The sequence below is a fragment of the Erithacus rubecula genome (assembly GCF_903797595.1).
Source record: "Erithacus rubecula genome assembly, contig: SUPER_33_unloc_1, whole genome shotgun sequence".
NCBI classification, from domain to species: Eukaryota; Metazoa; Chordata; class Aves; order Passeriformes; family Muscicapidae; genus Erithacus; species Erithacus rubecula.
This window is the reverse complement of record NW_027636168.1, coordinates 1,154,168-1,173,080: the sequence shown is the minus strand read 5'-3', so window position 1 is coordinate 1,173,080 and position 18,913 is coordinate 1,154,168. Positions and strand designations below refer to the sequence as shown.

General features: G+C 58.9%; 4 protein-coding genes across 8 annotated transcripts; 1 reads left to right on the top strand and 3 right to left on the bottom strand.

Moving 5' to 3' along the window:
- Window positions 1-1,274: 1,274 nt before the first annotated feature.
- On the bottom strand, window positions 1,275-6,466 carry S100A16 (S100 calcium binding protein A16). 3 transcript variants are annotated; one of them, XM_079329615.1, is made up of 3 exons: window positions 6,316-6,466; window positions 2,672-2,833; window positions 1,275-1,485 (listed from the first exon to the last, which is right to left on the bottom strand). In XM_079329615.1, the coding sequence occupies exons 1-3, from the start codon at window positions 6,319-6,321 to the stop codon at window positions 1,321-1,323; spliced, it is 333 nt and encodes a 110-aa protein (XP_079185741.1). In that variant the 5' UTR covers window positions 6,322-6,466; the 3' UTR covers window positions 1,275-1,320. The 3 variants fall into 3 exon arrangements, with proteins under 3 accessions (XP_079185741.1, XP_079185742.1, XP_079185743.1); XM_079329616.1 differs by lacking the exon at window positions 6,316-6,466 and adding an exon at window positions 4,928-5,044; XM_079329617.1 differs by lacking the exon at window positions 6,316-6,466 and adding an exon at window positions 4,904-5,038 and having other exon boundaries at window positions 2,672-2,834.
- A 3,334-nt stretch (window positions 6,467-9,800) lies between these two features.
- On the bottom strand, window positions 9,801-12,363 carry S100A14 (S100 calcium binding protein A14). Its single transcript, XM_079329611.1, has 3 exons — window positions 11,775-12,363; window positions 10,008-10,154; window positions 9,801-9,938 (listed from the first exon to the last, which is right to left on the bottom strand). The coding sequence occupies exons 1-3, from the start codon at window positions 11,805-11,807 to the stop codon at window positions 9,819-9,821; spliced, it is 300 nt and encodes a 99-aa protein (XP_079185737.1). The 5' UTR covers window positions 11,808-12,363; the 3' UTR covers window positions 9,801-9,818.
- A 276-nt stretch (window positions 12,364-12,639) lies between these two features.
- On the bottom strand, window positions 12,640-13,226 carry S100A13 (S100 calcium binding protein A13). Its single transcript, XM_079329648.1, has 2 exons — window positions 12,900-13,226; window positions 12,640-12,814 (listed from the first exon to the last, which is right to left on the bottom strand). Exons 1-2 carry the CDS (start codon window positions 13,068-13,070, stop codon window positions 12,680-12,682), a joined length of 306 nt encoding a protein of 101 aa, XP_079185774.1. The 5' UTR covers window positions 13,071-13,226; the 3' UTR covers window positions 12,640-12,679.
- A 2,064-nt stretch (window positions 13,227-15,290) lies between these two features.
- Window positions 15,291-18,792, top strand: S100A1 (S100 calcium binding protein A1). 3 transcript variants are annotated; one of them, XM_079329638.1, is made up of 3 exons: window positions 15,291-15,346; window positions 18,378-18,526; window positions 18,610-18,792. In XM_079329638.1, the coding sequence occupies exons 1-3, from the start codon at window positions 15,301-15,303 to the stop codon at window positions 18,751-18,753; spliced, it is 339 nt and encodes a 112-aa protein (XP_079185764.1). In that variant the 5' UTR covers window positions 15,291-15,300; the 3' UTR covers window positions 18,754-18,792. The 3 variants fall into 3 exon arrangements, with proteins under 3 accessions (XP_079185764.1, XP_079185765.1, XP_079185766.1); XM_079329639.1 differs by lacking the exon at window positions 15,291-15,346 and adding an exon at window positions 17,759-17,875; XM_079329640.1 differs by lacking the exon at window positions 15,291-15,346 and adding an exon at window positions 17,823-17,885.
- Window positions 18,793-18,913: the final 121 nt, after the last annotated feature.

Genomic DNA, 18,913 nt, shown 5'->3' with positions numbered 1-18,913 from the left:
TTCGGGGCTGTTTGGGGTTGTTTTGGGGTGTTCTGGGGGGTATTTGGGGGGGTTCCGAGCTGTTTGGGGGGTGTTTTGGGGTGTTTGGGGGCTGTTTGGGGGGTATTTGGGGGTGCTCGGAGGGGTTCGGGGGTATTTGGGGGGGTTCCAGAGGGCTGCGAGTCCGTTCCCGGTGGAAAATCCCCCAGGAAAATCCAAAATTGCCGCCCCGGTGGTCCCCAGCCCAGCCCGGGGGACCCCAGCCCAGCCCGGGGGTCCCCCAGCCCGGGTGGGGGGTTCAGGACAGGGATTGGGGAACCCCCAAAATACCCCGGGGACCCCCATGGGGATGACAAATGTGACAAAAGTGACAAATGTGACCAATGCTCGGGTGGCTGCTGACACCCGCTGGTGGCTCCTGGAGTGGCCCAAGTGACGCGACCACCGGGGCGGGGACAGGGCGGGACCCCCCCAAAAAAAACCCCTCCCTAAATCCCTCCCTAAATCCTTCGGGAAAACAAAACCCGAGCGTCGCCCGCCGCTCCTCCGAATTTTATTGCTGCCGTAAATCAATAAATCGATAAATCAATAAATAAACCGCGGTGGCGTCGAAAGCGAGGAGACCCCACCCCAATTTCTGGGGAGCCCTAAGGGGAGAGGGGGCGCTGCTGGTGGTGGAATTTTTGGGGACAGACAGACAGAATTCTGGACAGAATTACCCACAAGAGGGGAGAACCTCTTAATTTATTTTAGGAGACCCCACCCCAATTTTTGGGGGAAACCTCAAGGGGAAAGGGGGACGCTGGTGCTGGTGGGTTTCTGAGGACAGACAGACAGAATTCCGAACAGAATCCCCCACAAGAGGGGGGAACCTCTTAATTTATTTTAGGAGACCCCACCCCAATTTTTGGTGGAGTCCCAAGGGGAGAGAGGGCTCTGGTGGTGGAATTTTTGGGGACAGACAGACAGAATTCTGGACAGAATCCCCCATAAGAGGGAAGAACCTCTTTATTTTAGGAGACCCCACCCCAATTTTTTGGGGGGAAACCTCAAGGGGAAAGGGGGACGCTGGTGCTGGTGGGTTTCTGAGGACAGACAGACAGAATTCTGGACAGAATTACCCACAAGAGGGGGGAACCTCTTAATTTATTTTAGGAGACCCCACCCCAATTTTTGGGGGAGTCCCAGCGGGAGAAGGGGACGCTGCCAGCGATGGAATTTTTACAGAACTCCAAACACACACAACCCCCCGCAGGAATCCAAAGGCACGGAGGAGTTTCCATCCCCAATCCCACCCCCCAAACGCTGCCGGGGGGTGCCGGGGGGGGGTCCTGGCGGGGGCTACTTGGTGAATTTGACGCTCTGCTCCTGCTGGCGGATGATCTGCGCGATCGGGCTGGCGATGCCGCCTATCAAGGTCCAGTACTCCTCGAAGCTGATGCGCCCGTCCTTGTTCTCGTCCAGGTCGCAGATGAGTTTGTCGGCGGCTCGGCGGTTCCCGGTGTCCTGCCGGGGGTGGAGGGGGGAAAAAAAAAATTTGGGGAATGGGGAAAGCACGAGGGGATTTCCGCTGAGTGGCTGAGAGCGGCAAATGGATGTTTGGAGGGTTTTTTCCTTTGTTAAGATAACGCGAGTTGCTGAAAAAATATCAAAAACAACCAGCAGGAACTCCGTCCAGGCATGACAGGAAGGGTGAGAGATAAGGAAAGTAAAAGGGTCAGAGATAAAGAAAGTAAAATTGGTAATGCAGCGATTCCTATAGGTTGTATGGAAATGGCAGAGAATTTTTATCCTGTGTTAGATTGGATAGTGGAAATTAGAATTTTCAAGATAGAATTAAGATTTTGTAAAAGGTTTAGAAATAAGAAAGTTGTAAAACATAATAATGCAGCGATTCCTAGAGGTTCTTTGTAAATGGCAGAGAATTTGTAATTTGTGTTAGATTGGTTAGTGGAAATTAGAATATTCAAGATAGGTAAAAGGTTTAGAGATAAGAAATCAGTAAAACACAGTAATGCAGCAATTCCGAGAAGTTGTTTGTAAATTCTAGAGAATTTGTATTAGATTGGTTAGTGGAAATTAGAATTTTCAAGATAGGAGGAGAATTAAGACATTGTAAAAGTTTAGAAATAAGAAAGTTGTAAAACATGATAATGTAGCAATTCCTAGAGATTGTATGTAAATGGCAGAGAATTTGTAATTTGTATTAGATTGGTTAGTGGAAATCAGAATTTTCATCATAGAAGGAAAATTAAGACTTTGCAAAAGGTTTAGAGGTAAGAAAGTTGTAAAACACAGTAATGCAGCGATTCCTAGAGGTTGTATGTGAACGGCAGAGAATTTGTAATTTGTGTTAGGTTGGATAATGGAAATCAGAATTTTCCGCATAGAAAAAAATGGGTTTTTTAAAAAATTAAAAAATTAAATAATTAAATAATTAAATAATTAAATAATTAGATAAATAAATAATTAAATAATTAAATAATTGGATGATTGGATAACAAAAACTTAAATAATTAAATAGTGGACCGACAAAATACTTAAATAATTAAATAATGGAATAATTAAATAATGGCATAATTAAATAATTAAACAATCGGTTAATTGAATAGCGAAATCATAAAATAATTAAATAAATAATTGAATAATTCAAAATTGAAAAAGCAGGACCCCCCAACTCCCCCCAGCTCACTGTCAGCATGTGGTTGAGCTCCCTGCTGAGCATCCTCCTGAAATCCTTCTTGCTGATGCGCCGCGGGTTCTTGCAGCAGCAGCAGCGGCTCGAGTACTTGTCAAAGTTGTTCACCAGCACCTGCACGGCCCATTCCAGGTCTGTGCACTCGCCCATGGTGGCCTGAGGGGAGGGGGCTCAGTGAGACCCTCGCTGGAGACACTAAAACCCAGCAGGGGAAAAATGTGGAACAACAATGGCAAAAACGGCGCCGAAAACGATGGAATTAATCTGTCAAATAAACGCTGAACAGCCCCGCCAAAAACCATCCAACAACTCACCAAAAACCATCCAACAACTCACCAAAAACCATCCAACAACTCACCAAAAACCATTGAACAACCCACCAAAAACCATTGAACAACCCACCAAAAACCATCGAACAACTCACCAAAAACCATCCAACAACCCACCAAAAACCATTGAACAACTCACCAAAAACCATCCAACAACTCACCAAAAACCATCCAACAACCCACCAAAAACCATTGAACAACTCACCAAAAACCATTGAACAACTCACCAAAAACTGTCCAACAACCCACCAAAAACCATCCAACAACCCACCAAAAACTATCCAACAACCCACCAAAAACCCCATCAAAAACCCCGCCAAAAACTATGGAACTAATCTGCCAAAAAACATCCAACAACCAACCAAAAACCTTATCAAAAACCCCGCCAAAAACCATCCAACAACTGACCAAAACCCATCCAACAACTCACCAAAAACCTCATCAAAAACCGCGGCGAAAACTATGGAACTAATCTGCCAAAAAACACCGAACAGCCCCGCCAAAAACCATCCAACAACCCACCAGAAACTGTCCAACAACCCACCAGAAACTGTCCAACAACCCACCAAAAATTATGGAACTAATCCGCCAAAAACCATCCAACAACCCACCAAAAACCCCAGCAAAAACCCCACCAAAAACTATGGAATTAATCTGCCAAAAACCACTGAACAACCCCACAAAAACTGTCCAACAACTCACCAAAAACCTCATCAAAAACCGCACCAAAATCTATGGAACTAATCTGCCAAAAGACACTGAACAGCCCCGCCAAAAACTGTCAACAACCCACCAAAAACTGTCCAACAACTCACCAAAAACTACTGAACAAACCGCACCAAAAACTATGGAACTAATGTGCCAAAAACCATCCAACAACCCACCAAAAGCTATGGAACAACCCACCCAAACCGTGGAACAACCTCGCCAAAAACCATCCAACAACCACACCGAACAACCTCGCCAAAAACCATCCAAAAGCCCACCAAAAACCATGGAACAGCCTCAGCAAAAACCATGGAACAACCCAAACAAAAACCATCCAACAACCCACCAAAAGCTATGGAACAGCCCACCAAAACCATGGAAAAACCTCACCAAAAAACATCCAACAACCACACCAAAAAACATGGAACAACCCCACCAAAATCATTGAACAAATCCACCAAAACCCACCCAACAACCCCCCCAAAAACCATCTAAGAACACCGCCAAAAACAATGGAACAACCCTGCGAAAAACTATGGAACAACCCCACCAAAAGCTATCCAAGAACCACGCCAAAAACCATGGAACAAATCCTCTAAAAACTATGGAACAATCCCACCAAAAACCATCCAAAAGCCCACCAAAAACCATGGAACAACCCCAACAAAAACCATCCAACAACCACACGAAAAACCATTGAAAAACCCCAACAAAAACCATACAACAACCACACCAAAAACTATCCAACAACTCCACCAAAAACCATGGAACAAATCCGCCAAAAACTATGGAATAATCCCACCAAAAACCATCCAAAAGCCCACCAAAAACCATGAAACAACCCCATCAAAAACCATCCAACAACCCACCAAAAACCATGGAACAAATCCGCCAAAAACTGTGGAACAACCCACCCAAAAACCATCCCAGTGGAAAATCCAACACCCCACGCGTCTCTGCTGTTGGGGTTGTTCTCTGAGTCACCCACCCCAAAAAAAAACCCCTCGGAATTCCTCTCTGCCACCTGCAGATCTGGCCGGTGCCACCTGCGCCCGCCCCGCCCGCGCCCCCGGCGCCGCCGCCCCCGCGCGTGGGCCGGGGTGGCGATTATGGCACCGGGGTGGCGATTATGGCACCGGGGTGGCAATTAGGGCCCCGGGGCCGCGGGGCTGCCGTTCCCAGGCTCATCAGGCAGGAATGGGGCAGGAATTACCAGCCAACCCTCCTGTTGCTTCACAGCCGAGCAGGGAACAGGTCCCGGCCTGCCGAGGCTGAGCCTCCCCGAGCCCGGCTCAGGGTCCCGCCCTGCCCGCTCTGGGTTGTCGCCTCCTCCTGTCCCTGCTGTCCCCGGCCAGGAAATCTCCTTCCTCAGGCTGGGACCGGCCCAGGATGGTTGTCACATCCCGGTGGCGAGGGCACGGGAATTGCGTCACCTTGGCTCTTTCCTGCTGCTGCTGGTGGCCGGGGCTGGGGGTGGCTCCAGACTGGACAGCGGTGACCACCACGGCGGCCACACGGGTCGTGCAGGGGTGGCCCAGCAGTGTCCCCGCTCCGGGAATGTCACCAGAGGTGTCCCCAGCCCCCTGTGAGCTGCCCCAGGCTCCTGTCCCCTCTCCTCGCCCCGGTGCTCCCCACGGGGAGGTGACACCACGCTCTGGTCCCCAGCCGGGCCCTGTGTCCTCCCAGTGCCATGGCCCGGGGTCACTCGGTCATGCCAGGGTTGGGGACTGTCCCCACCCTCAGGATTTTGGCACCAGGGTGGATTTGGAGCTTTCGGGGATTCCAGCACCGAGCCCGGCCCAGGAACTGAAGGAATTTGGCAGCACCGGGGCAGAAGCGCCCTGGGCACCCCCCCCTGTCCCCACATCGGTGCCACCTGTCCCCAGCTGTCCCCAGCTGTCCCCAGCTGTCCCCTGCCAGCAGCGCCCAGCCCGTCCTTGGGGCAGCGCGGCTGCTGCTCCGCCGCTGACTCACGGCACAGCCCCGGGGCCAGCTGGGGGCACGGGGACACTCGCCGGGTGGCACACGGGGACACCGGGACATGCTGGGACGAGGGGACGCTGCTGCCAAACTGGGACAAGGGGACAATGGTGCCGTGCTGGGACGAGGGGACAATGGTGCCACAGTGGGACAAGGGGACACTGAGGTGACATCCAGACCCACCTGGGTGGTTCGGACAGGTCCCATCCCGGTCCCATCCCGGTCCCATCCCGGTCCCACCTTTCTTTCCCCTCTCCCTCTCCTTCCTCTCCAGGCCACCAAGGCCCAGAGCGGGGACAGACACGGGACAGACAGACAGACACGGGACAGACAGGCAGACACGGCCCCGACAGACAGACACGGCCCCGGGGTCCTCGTTGTCAGGGGGTCCCCCTCTTTTCCAGGAGCCCCCCGAGCTCTGCAGGGTCTCCGCAGGGTCCGGGGGTGCCGCCGGTCCCGGTCCCGGTTCCCCCCCGGTGACCCCGGCCCGGCCCGAGGTTTCCAGGAATTTCCACCTCCCAACCTGCAGCGCCACATCCCAGGGCTCTTCCCAGCCAAAATTCCAGCCCGAGGGTGCCGAGGCCGCGTTCCCCATCCCGGGAATCCCCCGGGAATTCCCACCTGCATCCTCCCGGGGGTCCCGCTGTGTCCGTCTGTCGCCGGTGTCGCCGCTCTCTCCCCTCACCTCGCACCCATCCCTCCGGCCCAGCCGGGTTTTTAAGGAGGCTCCCACCCCTCCCTGACGTTCCCAGGGCGTTCCCATTACCTGGGAAATGGTTCCCTGCGATTGCGACACCGGGACGGGTCGGAGCGAGCAGGGACCCGCAGCGGCCGCGGCTCCTTCGGGGTTTTGGGGTGACGGGAACACCCCAAAAGGCGCCACGGGGTGCGCGGGGATGAGGGCACAGAATTCCCAACCGATCCTGGGGTTTGTAAATGCACCAGCAGAGCTCCTCCATCCCATCCCTCCCATCTCCATCCAGGCATTGGGGCAAAAAAAATTCCATTATTTGAGGCAGAACCAATTGTTCTGGAGGGTGGAAGGGCTGACACAGTTTTGGGGTGCTGGGGGGGCCGCTCCACCATCAGAGCTCCTCCATCCCATCCCTCCCATTTCCATCCAGGCACTGGGGCAAAAAAAATTCCTTAATTTGAGGCAGAACCAATCGTTCTGGAGGGTGGAAGGGCTGACACAGTTTTGGGGTGCTGGGGAGGAGGCTCCTCTATCCCATCCCTCCCATCTCCATCCAGGCTCCGGGGACAAAATAATTCCTTTATTTGATCCAAAACCAAACCATTTCAAATAAATTTCTTTTATTTGATGCAAAACCACTCTGGAGGGTGGAGGGGCTGACAGGGATTTGGGGCGCTGGGAGCTGCAGCTCTTGGGCATCCCCGGGATGGACGAGGCTGTTCCCAGCTCCATCACCCATCATTAATTAATCCCAAATTGCAGGCCTGGTGTCTCGCAGAGCGATCCGATGGCGAGATCAGATCCCGCGGCCTTATCGGGGAGGGCACATCTCGGCATGCAAAGCAGGAGGTGATTTCTGGAGTTGCCATCCCGGAAAAAATCGCGTCAGCTCTGCCCGGCCCCTTTTTTCCTAATCTCGGTCGGGAGGAAGCAAACCTGTTCTGGCCGAGGTGCTGCCGGTGTCGCGGCGTTGATGCAACATCCCGGCAGGGTGGGAATCCCTCCCGGGCCCTGCAGGCGAACAGCTCACGCCTGAATCACGGCGCTTTCATCGCCCTGCTCCCCTGGCCGGTGTCACAATCTTATTTTTATTCGTATTTTTACGAGGCATCCAGGGTGTGTGCGTGCGCTCGGAGCAGCCGCCGAAAGTCGCTGCCCATCCCAGGTTGGGGTGGTCCCGGTGCTCCCCCTTCCCCCCCCCCCGGTTTGGGGGTGTTTGTTGGGGTTTGGGGTGACCCATCGCTGTGTCCTCACCGGGGCTGAGCTGTTCCCGTCACCTCCAGAACATTCCAGATGCTCCAGGGGTGGCTCACGCCGCAGGAATTGTCACACGGTGCCCGCTCCCAGAGCAGGGGTGAGAATTTGGGGAGCCCCGGCTCCCCTTTCCCCCCCATCAGCCCGACCTGACACATTTCCTGTCTCCAATTAACGCCACACCTCTCCGCTTAATTTCCACCTCTTTATTCCCAAGGAAGGAGCAATAAATACTCATTCCCGTTGTGAAATCCCTCCCCGGCTGCGGCCGGCAGGACCCGTCCCCTGCCCAGCCCCTCTTATCACCTTTCCCCAACTCTGGATCACTTTAAATTTGGGGGTTTTTTCCCTCCTGGAGCGCCCACGCCCTCTCCTTTATTTTTTTTTTTTTAATTTTTTTTTTTAGGGTCCCCACCGCGTTTCCGGGGTGCCGAGGAAAAGTGGGAAACCCGGGATTTCCAGCGCGTTTCCTCACTCCCCGAGCTCCAGCCTTGTCTTATTCATTCTTTTCCCAATTTGCCGTGATTACACCCAAATCCCGCCTTCTCCCAGCGCTCCCGCGGCTTCCCAACATTTTGGGGTCTCCCCAAATCCCAAATCCGCAGCCCGGCTCTGTTTGGGGGGTTCCCAAAACGGGGAGCAGCAAGGACCTGGAATTGGGGATGGGGGGAGCCCTGGGGTGCCCTCGGGGGGGGTCACACGGCCCTGAAGTGACCTCTGCACCCCCCAAAACATCCTCTGCACCCCAAAATATCCTCTGCACCCCCCAAAACATCCTCTGCATCTCCACAGCATCTCCTGCACCCCAAAACATCCTCTGCACCCCAAAACTTCCTCTGCACCCCCGAAACATCCTCTGCATCTCCACAGCATCTCCTGCACCCCAAAACTTCCTCTGCACCCCCGAAACATCCCCTGCAGTGTCCTCTTCACCCCAAAACTTCCTCTGCATCTCCACAGCATCTCCTGCACCCCAAAACTTCCTCTGCATCTCCACAGCATCTCCTGCACCCCAAAACATCCTCTGCACCCCAAAACTTCCTCTGCACCCCAAAACATCCTTTGCACCCCCAAAACATCTCCTGCACCCCCAAAACATCTCCTGCAGTGTCCTCTGCACCCCAAAACTTCCTCTGCATCTCCTGCACCCCAAAGCATCGTCTGCACCCCAAAACATCCCCTGCAGTGACCTCTGCACCCCCAAAACATCCCCTGCACCCCAAAACATCCCCTGAACCCCCAAAACATCTCACGCAGCATTTCCTGAACCCCCACAGCATCCTCCGCACCCCAAAAACATCCCCACGGCATCCCCTGAACCCCAGAACCTCCCCTGCACCCCTAAAACCTCCCTCGCCTCCCACCCCCTGCCCATCCCAAAGCCGCGACCCCAACCCACAATCTCTGCACCCCCCTTTCCCCTCTCCCCCCAAACACAAACGAGCTCCCCCAATCCACTCGGTTTGTTCGGGGTTTTTTTGTGGTTTTGGGTTTTTTTTCCCAGTGTTTTCCTTTATTAATTTATACAAAAACGGTCGCGAGCGGCCCCGAGCTGATCCCAACCCACCCGGGGGCGGCAGACCCTGGAGATGGGGTGGCACATCCCAGAATAACCCCCCAAAAATCAGCGGGGAAGGTTCGCACCCCCCCACGGCCGGGGGGTGACAGGGATGGAGGAAAAACCCCCCAAAATTGATGTGGGATGGGGGGAAGGAGCCGAACCCCTCTCACTGTGATGTTCCGGGTGGAGGAAAGCCCCCCAAAATTCAGGGGGGTGGGGGAAGGAGCCGAACCCCTCTGGCTGCGATGGAACAAGGGGGGCCAGGGGGAAAAACCCCCCAAAATTCAGGTGGGATGGGGAGAAGGAGTCGAACCCCTCTCACTGTGATGCTTCGGGGGATGACAGGAATGGAGGAAAAACCCCCCAAAATTCAGGTGGGATGGGGAGAAAGAGCCGAACCCCTCTGGCTGCGATGCCCCGGAGGGTTCCAGGGGGGCAGGACCCCCCCGAGCTGCGGCGGGAGGGGTCGCTCCTGACGGGAAGGGGAGCCCAGGAGGGTGAGGATGCAGCCGGGGAGGGGGATTCTCTTTGGAACCCCCGGGACCCCCGGCAGATCGCTTGTGGCAGCAGCAGAGCCCGAGGCCTCGGGCGCCTCCCCGTCCCCCCCAGCCCCCTCTACTTCCTCCGGCAGCCCTTGGCCGCGTCCCCCATCATGTCCCAGTACTCCCCGAACTCCAGCTTGGCTTCATTGGGGTCGCCCATGCACTCGATCTTCTCCTCCAGGGGTCCCACGCACTGCGGAGGCAAAATGGGGTTGAGGGGGGTCCCAGCTTTCATCTGCCCCTCCCCAGGCTCTGTCCTCACCTTGCCCAGGTGCGGCAGCTTCTGCACCACCAGCTCCTGCATCTCGTTGGGGGTCAGGTATTCCTTCTGGCCCTTCACGGCGTAGCAGTGGAACTGGCTGATCACCGTCTCGATGGCGCGCTCCACGTCCGTCAGCTCCTGCCCGTCCTGAGGGGGGGGACAGGGGGTGAGTGAGGGGGGGGGACAGGTCCCTAGAGGGGGGGGACAGGTCCAGGAAGGGGAGGGACGGCTCGAGGGAGGGGTGGGACAAGGTCCCGGAGAGGGGTGACAGGTCATGAGAAGGGTGGGACAGTTCTCAGGAGGGTGGGACGGGGTCAGGGAGGGGTGGGACAGGTCCCCAGAGGGTGGGACAGGTCCCGGCAGGGTGGGGCAGATCGCGGGAGGGATGGGACAAGCCCCGAGCGCGTGGGACAAACATTTAATCCCTGCACAGCCATGGGAGAAATCTCCTGGTCTGTGCAGATGTGAGGCGCCCTCGCCATCCAGCTGTGACACCCCCATCCAGCTGTGACCCCCAAATCCAGCTCTGAGCCCCCATCCAGCTGTGACACCCCCCATCCAGCTGTGACCCCCAAATCCAGCTGTGACCCCCCACCCAGCTGTGACACCCCCATCCAGCTGTGACCCCAAATCCAGCTGTGACCCCAAATCCAGCTGTGAGCCCCATCCAGCTGTGACACCCCATCCAGCTGTGACCCCCCCCACCCAGCTGTGAGCCCACACAGATTCCAGGCCACCCCTCACACATCTGAGCCCATCCAGATGTTTCTGCCCCACATCCAGCTGTGGCACGGCTCTTCCCAGCTGTGACAGCCCCTCCAGCCGCCCCCCGCTGTCCCCCAGAGCTGTGCCCCCTTCCAGACGCGCTGTCCCCGCCGGGCTCAGCCAGCCCGGCGTCACTCGCCACCCCCCGGCGTCACTCGCCACCCCCCGGCTCTCCCGACTGGTTCTTCCTCTCCTGCGCTCGGGTGGCGATGGCAGAGTGAGTCAGTGACGGGGCTGGGCAGCCCCGGACCCCATCCCTGGCGGGTGGGGGGCTCAGAACAGCCCGACCCCCCTCCTGGCCCCTCCTGGCTATTCCTGGTCACTTCTGGCCATTCCTGGTCGCTCCTGGTCACTCCGTTTAAGGTGATTCACTCAAATCTGAGGTTTTCCCTCCAACACCGTGAAACCACAGACGGGGATGCCCATCGGGAAAAGCACCAAAACCTCCAGAGTTTCAGCCACAAAAGCTGCGAAGCCTCAGCCCCAAAACCTGCGGAGTCTGAGCCCCAAAACCTCCAGAGCTTCAGCCCCAAAACCTGCGGAGTCTGAGCCCCAAAACCTCCAGAGCTTCAGCCCCAAAACCTGCGAAGCCTCAGTCCCAAAACCTGCGGAGTCTGAGCCCCAAAAACTGCGGAGTCTGAGTCCCAAAACCTCCAGAGCTTCAGCCCCAAAACCTGCGGAGTCTGAGCCCCAAAACCTGCAGAGTGTGAGCCCCAAAACCTGCGGAGTCTGAGCCCCAAAACCTGCGGAGCCCCGGCCCGGCGCCCCAAATCCTCCCCAGCCCAAAGGGCCGCGGGCTGGGCACGTCCCCGTTTGAAAGCCGAGGAAAACAGGAGTTTTTGTGCCGTGGGGCATCCTCGGAGAGGCTGCAGCTCCCGAAGGTCGGTCCTGCTTCCCCGAGCTTTCAAGCGGCTCCGCAGCACCGGGTCCCCGTGGCCACCAGTCGCCAAAACCCGGCGGCTCCGAGCCGGGGTCGTCCCCTCCCCTCCGGGGGTCGCGGACCTTGCGCTTCTTGCGGCAGTTGCACTGGCCCATCCTGCTGCTGGCGGCTCCTCGGGGGTCTCTGGGGGTCTCTCCTCTGCGGTGGGGTCCGGGGGGAGCTGGCAGGAGAAGGAAGCCAAGCTCAGCTCTCGGCTCAGCCCTTCCTCCTCCTCATCCTCGGGAGGAGGGCGAGGAAGGAGCCCCGTGTCGGGACACGTCCCCGGAGTCCTGGCAAGTCGCGGCAGAGCCCAGAGGGGCGCGGGGCTGGGATTCCCCACGCCGTGGGGCGGCCGGGCCACTTACCTGCAGCTCGGGCTGGCCCAGGTGTGCGCGGGCTGATGCGGGCCGGGGTTTTATACCGGGAGGTGTCAGTGAGTGGGAGCTCGGCGGTGCGAGGCGTCTCATTTGGGATCCTGGCCCGGCGCCAGCGTGGGGCCGGGAAACGCCTCCTCGCCGGGACTCCTTCCCCACGGTTCCCCATCCAGCCGGGCCTGCCCCGGCCGCGGCGCCGCGTGGGAATGGCCACGGAGCCGTGGCTGGTGGCCACTCGGCGGGGTTGCCCCAGCAGCGCCGGGATTTGGGAGCTGAACGCTGGGAATGGGGATATTCCCAAATTTCCTGGTGGATGTGTCACCCCGTGCCACCCTGTGCCACCCAGGACCCCGCAGCGATGCCATGGAGCTGGTGGCCACCGTGGCCACCGCGGTGTCTCCCGAGCTCCCACCCACCCCCAGCGCGGCAGGAAGGTGTTTGTGGGGCGCAGGGTGGCACCCCCAAAAGCCAGACCAGCGCAAGGGCAATTTTGGGATGTCCCCAAACCACAACCCCGTGGCCGGGCCGGTCCCCAGCGTGGCCACCCCAGCAAGAACAGCAGCGATGTTCAGGCTCAGGAAAACCTCATTTATTGGGGTTTGAGCCTCCGAATTTCACTTTTTGGCCGCTCTCTCCTTGCGCATGGCGCGGGCCAGCTCCCCGATCAGCCGCCAGTACTCCCCAAATCTCAGCTCCTCGTCGTTGTTCACGTCCAGCTCGCTCATCTTCTCCTCCAGCGAGGGCACATCCTGCCAGGGGAGGGACACGGGCTGCAAACCGCGCGATCCGCGGCGGATTTTGGGTGGGGGGAAGTGGTCCCCGGGATCCCCTCACCTTCATCAGGTTGGGCAGCTGCTGCCGCACCAGCTCCTTGAACTCGCCCGCGGTCAGCGAGCCCTTCCTGCCCTCCTTGGCCGCGAAGGTGGCGAACACCTTGACGATGCGCTCGATGGCCAGCTCCAGCTCCGTCAGCTCGCCCAGCTCGCCCGCCTCGCCCGTGGCCATGGCACCGCACACGCTGCTGGGGACAGGAGCTCAGAGGGGCGACCCTCGCCCCCTTCCCCAGCCCCAGCGAGGCTCGGGAGGGTCCCGGGCCCGGCGCAGGAGCACAGCGGGTCTCGCTGATGTCGCCGGCAGGGGACGAGGGTCCATCAGGGGTCCCCACTTACCCCCTCGCTGCGGGCGGCTCGCGGGCCGGAGGTTTGGGGAGGTTTGGGGAGGTTTGGGGAGGTTTGGGGAGGTTTGGGGAGGTTTTATAGCCGCGCAGCAGGAGGGGACAGCGCAGCCTTTGTCCCCCCGGTGCCGGTGTTGGGTTTCCTGGTGAGGCCGGACGGACGCGCAGACACCGCCCGGGCGCCGCCGTCCGTCCGTCCGTCCGTCCGTCCGTCCGTCCGTCCGTCCGTCCGTGCCCGGGCACCGCACCAAACCCGGGCTGAACTCGCCGCGGCCTCGGTGGGGACAGGACGGGACCGGGGCTGGAGCATCACCCGGACATTTCACAGAAATTCTCACGGAATTAAACCCCGGAACCGTTCTCGGAGTGGTTTCGGTTTTGCGAGATGATTGAACCCAAACTTTGAGCCCCATCCCGGGGCCGGGGGTGCGCTGGGGACACGGAGGTGACATTCCTGTCACATCCCTGTGTCGGTGTCACCGGCCCGACCCGCACCGAGTGAGAGTTTTGACTCAGCCGCCCGCTGACATCATCCCTATTAATAGTGGGGCTCGGTAAAAAATTAATTAATCCAAATTAATTAGGGGGTTGGGACGCTCCCCTTTAATCACGGGGTATTTATATCACGGCAGCCCTGGCACGCGGCCAGCTCCCGGTGGCACCGAGATTCCCACCGGGAATTCCCGATGGGACAGCAGGACTGTCCCCGGTGTGCCCACAGGTGTGACAAAGAGGGTGGGGGGACAACCCACGGGAACTTGGGGTCCCGAATTCCCGAACGCAGCCCTCGGGGGTGTTTTGGGGAGCAGGGCAGCGAGCTCCCCGAGCCCTGCCGCGCTCCCCGCTCCTCTCTGTGGGGTCGGGGGTGGCCCCGTCCCCACCCCAGACCAGCTCACGGGGCAGGAATCGCCTTCCTGCGGCCCCATCCGGGCCCGCGGTGACAGGGACGGGCCGGGGACAGAGCCGGGCTCTTGGGAAAGCGGCGGCTGAGTCAGGGACCGGGACAGGTTTGGGGTGACTCACCGGCCCCGGAGCCAGGCGGGCCCGTGACTCCCCGGGCCTGGAATTCGGGAATTCGGGATGGGGTGAGGAAGGGGAAAGGCACCTGCGGGTCTTTTATCACCTTGGGATCCGCGCTGGGATTGTCCCCAAGGGTAGGGGGTGGTGACACCGCCTCGGGGACCCCGGCACGGGCGGGAGGGGACCGTGAAGGGGCAGGGATGGGGGCCAGAGAGGGACAGGGGCCATGTAGGGACAGGGAGTGTATAGGGACAGAGACACTACAGGAACAGTGGCCATATAGGGACAGGGAGCGTATAGGGACAGAGACACTACAGGAACAGTGGCCATATAGGGACAGGGAGTGTATAGGGACAGTGGCCATATACGGACAGGGACCATATAGGGACAGAGACACTACAGGAACAGTGGCCATATAGAGACAGGGAGTGTATAGGGACAGCGGCCATATAGGGACAGAGACCATAAAGGGACAGGGACAGTGGCCATATACGGACAGGGACACTATAGGGACACTATAGGGACACTATAGGGACAGGGAGTGTATAGGGACAGGGGCCATATAAGGACAGAGACCATAAAGGGACAGGGACAGTGGCCATATAGGGACAGGGAGTGTATAGGGACAGAGGCCATATAGGGACAGGGACCATATAGGGACAGGGATTGTATAGGGATGGGGGCCATATAGGAACAGGGACACTATAGGGACAGGGAACATATAAGAACAGGGGCCATATAGGGACAGGGACAGAGACCCTACAGGAACAGGGGCCATATAGGGACTGGGGCCATATAAGAGCCATACAGGACCACCAGACCCCGTGTGACAGGGTGACCATGGGGGTCACTGTCCCCCTCCACATCCTGGGACTCTCCACATCCTCTCTGAGTTGGGGACCCCAACTAGGGATGGCCCCGTGGCCACCACAGCCCGGCAGAGTGCCCCGCTGGCCCCGCGGGGGCTGCTGGTGGCCACAGCAGCTCCTCCCACCCCAAATCCGCGGCTGGAAAAGGCAGAGCCGCGGCGATGGAGACAAGATGGGCCCGGCCCGGCACCGCCAACTGGAGCAACTGGTTTGTCTGGGTCAGAGCGGAGCGGGAGCCGCGGTGGCTGGAACCTGTTCCAAGCTGTGTGCAAAGCTGCGGGCACGGCCCGGGCGGCTCCCCGGGGCTGGGAACGGGCCAGCGGGCGGGCTGCAGCTGGCCACAGGGTCTGCGACCCCCCGGGACCCCCGGGGTTGGGGTTCACCGAGGGGAACCTCGATCCTGCTGTCCCAAGGGTTTGGGGTTCACTCTGATGCACCCCGATCCTGCTGTCCCAAAGGGTTTGGGGTTCACTCTGATGCACCCCGATCCTGCTGTCCCAAAGGTTTGGGGTTCATCCCAAGGCACCCCGATCCTGCTGTCCCAAAAGTTTGGGGTTCATCCCAAGGCACCCCGATCCTGCTGCCCCAAAGGTTTGGGGGTCTGGGCGCTCTGGGACGCTCCAGCCGCGCCAGTCCCGGTGTGTCCCCTCTGTCCCCGCCTGGCAGGGAGCGGCTCGGGGTTATTTTTGGGCCATTCCTGTCCCGGTCACCAGCAGCTGCTGCCCCAGTGACGCTCCCGGCTTGTCCGAACCGCTTTGGGGACAGGGACACAGCGAGTGAGTGCCCAGGGCCCCTCCCAGCCCCCCAACCATGGCCGGGTTCAGGATCCGACCCCTCCTGGAACCCCAAATCCCCCCCTCGCTGCCCCACAGCACAATCGGGAGCTGGCTCCTTTGCGATCCCAATTCCCAAAATCCCAAAATTCCAGCTGGAAAACCCCCTCCCAGTTTCCCCAGGGTATTGGGGAGGGGGCTTGGCCCCACAGGACCGGCAGTTTTGGGGTCCCCATGCTCAGCCTTGCCCGACCTCGGGGGCAGGAAGTGCGGGAGATGGAAACTGAGGCGGCAGGATGTGATTAACCCCAAATTAGGGCTGGGACTCGGGGTGAAGAGCCCGGCACCACCCCCTGGCTCTGGTGAAAATGCAGCTCCTGTTTGAGGGGGGCCAGATATGGGGGGAAGCACAGAGAGCGGGGCTGAGGGATTTGGGGGATGAGGGATTCATGGGGATGAGGGATTTGGGGGGATGAGGGATTTAGGGGGCTGAGGAATTTAGAGGGGATGAGGAATTTTAAGGGATGAGGGATTGGGGAATGAGGATTTTGGAGGGAATGAGGAATTTGAGGGGCTGAGGAATTGGAGGAGCTGAGAAATTTGGGGGATGAGGGATTTAGGGGATGAGAAATTTGGGGGATGAGAAATTTGGAGCTGAGGAATTGGGGGGCTGAGGAATTTAGAGGGGATGAGGGATTTGAGGAAGGAGAAATTTAGGGGATGAGGATTTGGAGGGGCTGAGGATTTGGGGGGCTGAGGAATTTGCGGGATGAGGATTTTGGGGGCTGAGGAATTCAGGGGATGAGGATTTTGGGGGCTGAGGAATTTGCGGGATGAGGATTTTGGGGGCTGAGGAATTCAGGGGATGAGGAATTTGCGGGATGAGGATTTTGAGGCGAGGAATTTGCGGGATGAGGATTTTGGGGGCTGAGGAATTCAGGGGATGAGGAATTTGCGGGATGAGGATTTTGGGGGCCGAGGAATTTGCGGGATGAGGATTTTGGGGGCTGAGGAATTCAGGGGATGAGGATTTTGGGGGCTGAGCAATTTGCGGGATGAGGATTTTGGGGGCTGAGGATTTTGGGGGCTGAGGAATTCGGGGGATGAGGAATTTGCGGGATGAGGATTTTGGGGGCTGAGGAATTCAGGGGATGAGGAATTCGGGGGATGAGGAATTTGCGGGATGAGGATTTTGGGGGCTGAGGATTTTGGGGGCTGAGGAATTCGGGGGATGAGGAATTTGCGGGATGAGGATTTTGGGGGCTGAGGAATTCAGGGGATGAAGACTTCGGTGCCGAGCTCCCCGGGGATGCCGGAGGCGGTCCCGCCCGCCGGGCTCCGGGCCGGTAACGGGATCCCGGCGATTATCAGCATCACCCAGCGCAGCTCGGGCTCCGGTTTCTTGGCCGAGGCGTTGCTGCAGCAACGCGGGGCTGGTGCCTGTGGAGCCTTTTGAGCCGCACAAGAGCCCTTTGAGAGCGCGGGGGGCCCGCGGAGTCACCCGATAGCCCCCGCCGCTCCCCCCGGGGCCCCGGGGACACCGGATACCCCGAGCGGCACCGGCGCCGGGATGCGGCCCCGGGGATGCGCCGCTGACAGATGGGGGATGCCGCCGGTGACACCGCGGGGTCACGGCGTGGCCACCGTGGCCACCTGGGCCAGTGTGAGCCCCGCCGCTGGTCCAAACCCTCCCGAACCTCGGCGGGGTTTGCGCCTCGCGGGGGTGGCGGGGGGCGCTGGTACGGGGGGATCCCCTCCTTGAAGTGATGCGTCACCCCAGAGGGGTCTGGGGGTGCTGCCTGGGGTCACCCCGAGGGTTTTGCGCCCCCTAAACCCCCCCCAGGCGGGGGCGGCCGGCGGTGCCAGCCGGGCTGGCCAGCCCCGGTATCGGATCCTCCCGGAGGGAGGGGGCTCGCAGCGTATTTAACGGGCCCGGCGCGGGCGGGCGGCGCACTCGGAGCGCGGGGAGCTCAGGTGAGCGCAGGTGACTCTGTGCCCCCCCCCCCTCGGAGCCCCCAGACCCCCCCCTAGGAGCCCCCAAATTCCTCATTCCTGCCCAGCGGGGTGGGTGGTATTTGGGGGGTGGGTGATATTTTGGGGAGGGGGGTGAGGAATTGATGGGGCTGAGGGATTTGGAGGGGATGAGGAATTTGGGAGGTGAAGGATTGGGGGGCTGAGGAATTTGGGAGATGAAGGATTGGGGGGCTGAGGAATTTTGAGGGGCTGAGTGATTGGGGGGGCTGAGAAATTTATAGGGATGCAGAATTTGGAGGCTGAGGAATTTGGGAGATGAGGAATTTAGAGGCTGAGGAATTTGGGAGATGAGAGATTGGGGGGCTGAGGAATTTGGAGGCTGAGGACGGGAGGGATGGCGGGTGACACTTAGGGGGTGGGTGACATTAGGGGGTGGGTGACACTTGGGGGGCGTGTGACGTTTCTGGGCGTGGCTGTCGGGTGACATTTGGGGGTCCCGCAGCCGCAGCCATGGGATCGCAGCTGGAAGGGGCCATGGAGACCCTGATCAATGTCTTCCACCACTACTCGGGCAAGGAGGGCGACAAGTACAAGCTGAGCAAGAAGGAGCTCAAGGATCTGCTGCAGAGCGAGCTGGGATGTTTCCTGGAGGTAACTGGGACCAGTATGGGGGTTTGGGGGGTCTCTTTTCCCCCCTCCCCCAACCCCAGGGCTCACCCTGTGCCAACCCCCAGACCCAAAAGGACGCGGGGGCCGTGGAGAAGATCATGCAGGACCTGGATGAGAACGGCGACGGGGAGGTGGATTTCCAGGAATTCGTGGTCCTGGTGGCCGCCCTGACCGTGGCCTGCAACACTTTCTTCTGGGAGAACGCCTGACCCCTCACTGCTGCTGCTTTGGTTCCCAAAATCCAGAGCCCCCAGCGCCCCTCAGCTCACCCCCTCTGCTCGTTCCCAGGGGATCCCACCGGGATCCAGCTGCACAATAAAGGCACCGACCCAATCCCAGGGCTGCTTGATTTGGGATTTCCACCCCGTC